Genomic DNA, 1,935 nt, shown 5'->3' on the forward strand with positions numbered 1-1,935 from the left:
TGATAAGGCCGAACAAAATAGGACCGACCACATTGAATTTTAATTTTAGATTTTAAATCATTTATTAAACATTTTTAATTCCTCTTCAATTCTAGTTTATTTTTTTATAAAATATTGTTTGCTGTTTACAACGGAACTCTTGTTATAGATATGTGAAAAAATTATAAAAAAGAAATAATTTTCATTAAGATTGAAATGATTTTATTAGGGGCAATTCGATTGATAAAAGTGTAGAATTTTGAATTTAAAAAATGTTTTTATCACATTTAAAATAAATTAAATTTATGCAGCAATGATAATTATATCGAACGCTTTTTCGCTTTGTAAATTTTGTGGAAAAGAGCCAAATTTAATAATTATAATTAATTTGAAGATTTTCCAATCTCCGGGTTTTTATCTGCACTTGCAGAAAAAATTCTTGATAACCAGCCGGATCTTGCTCTTGTTCTGCTTCATTGTGTTGTTTGTTTTTAGGGCCTTGACCTTTTATCTCTTCCTGATTTTTACTTTTTTTCAAAATGATGAAGCATTCCTCTTCAGATTTATTTTCTGATTTTAATTCTACAGATTTTTTGAGAACTGTTCCCAATTTTTCAAATATCTCAAACATTTCCTGTAAAAACAAATTTCATACATAAATTATCTATATTTTACAGTTTTAGATTTTACATTTATTTATTTTACAGTTATAGATATAATTTGACATTAAACACGAAAATTCTATGAAACTGGATTGATGATAAAAGGAAATGCAACGCATGGATGATCTACAATTCGGTGCATCGAAGGAGAAAAAGTTAACTGCTGGACACAGAAGGAAACTCAGAAAAGTGACACTGTGGTTCGAGAACCTTTTAATATTCACCGAAATAGTAAGTAGTTATAGTAATATAAAAAATAACAATCAGTAATAATTAGAAATATCAATATAACTTTTCAGTATTGAAGAAAGGATAAAATGAATATTTCAATACGTACACAGAAAGTGGAATCATAGAGAATAATGCTGTGATCTACGTTACAAGGTTCTCCGCGTGTTATTCCGTACTCTTCGTACTTAAACGATCCATCCGAACCAGCACCGTTTCTTTGGCCTGAATGTTCTTTCTTAATGTGGTCTCGTACCTCTGATTCTGTTTTAAACATCCTGCCGCAATATTGGCATCTGTAACGATCATCATCAAACACGCCCATCAAATTCTTTTCGTACTTAAATGATTTGTCCGAACCAGCACCGTTACTATGGCCCGAATGTTCTTTAATAATGTGGTTTCCTAATTCTATTTCAGATTTAAACGTTTTGCCGCAATATTGGCATCTGTATTGCTGATTATTAAACACGCTAATCAAATACTTTTCGTACTTAAACGATCTATCTGATTCATCACCGTACTCTTCATTTTTGTGATCTTGTTCAATGTGGTCTCGTACCTCTGATTCTGTTTTAAACAACCTGCCGCAATATTGGCACTTGTAACGCATAGGATCAAACCCTTCTATCAAATACTCTTTGTACTTCAATGATCCACCTGAACCAGCATCGTTACTTCGGCGTGAATGCTCTTTATTAATGTATTGTTGTAACGCAGATGCCGTATTAAATGTCCTGCCGCAATATTCGCTTCCGTAAGGCTTTTCCTTCAAATAACTAAACTCAAAAACGTGCATTTTCTTTAAGAGATTGGATCCACAACGTAAAACTTAACTCTGATATAAATTACTATTCTCTAACTGTTCAGATACTCTTTCCCACGTCTAGATGGATCGTTCGCGAATATGAGACTAAATTGTTGACCTCAACAATTGAACAATTGATTTATTGTTTTTCTATAAAAGTTAGAATTGCATTGTTACCGGATTATTGTATTTAAATTATTATTTTTTGTTTATATTGTATATGATATTTTGTAAGTTTCGGTAATTTTTATGTTTAGG

General features: G+C 31.0%; 1 protein-coding gene across 1 annotated transcript; it reads right to left on the reverse strand.

The window, feature by feature from the left end:
- Window positions 1-1,037: 1,037 nt before the first annotated feature.
- On the reverse strand, window positions 1,038-1,668 carry LOC136987949 (zinc finger protein Gfi-1b-like). Its single transcript, XM_067285717.1, has 2 exons — window positions 1,242-1,668; window positions 1,038-1,165 (listed from the first exon to the last, which is right to left on the reverse strand). Exons 1-2 carry the CDS (start codon window positions 1,666-1,668, stop codon window positions 1,038-1,040), a joined length of 555 nt encoding a protein of 184 aa, XP_067141818.1.
- Between the last annotated feature and the right edge of the window lie 267 nt (window positions 1,669-1,935).

The sequence above is a fragment of the Centruroides vittatus genome, unplaced genomic scaffold, assembly GCF_030686945.1.
Source record: "Centruroides vittatus isolate TY-2023 unplaced genomic scaffold, ASM3068694v2 scaffold_2931, whole genome shotgun sequence".
Lineage (NCBI taxonomy): Eukaryota > Metazoa > Arthropoda > Arachnida > Scorpiones > Buthidae > Centruroides > Centruroides vittatus.

Bases quoted from the DNA above. Each gene is read 5' to 3' on its own strand.
- LOC136987949 (XM_067285717.1), bottom strand. From the start codon at position 1,668: ATGCACGTTTTTGAGTTTAGTTATTTGAAGGAAAAGCCTTACGGAAGC. The intron at 1,166-1,241 runs GTAACGGTGCTG...TGATCGTTACAG, and splicing joins TAAAGAACATTCGGGCCATA to ATGCCAATATTGCGGCAGGA.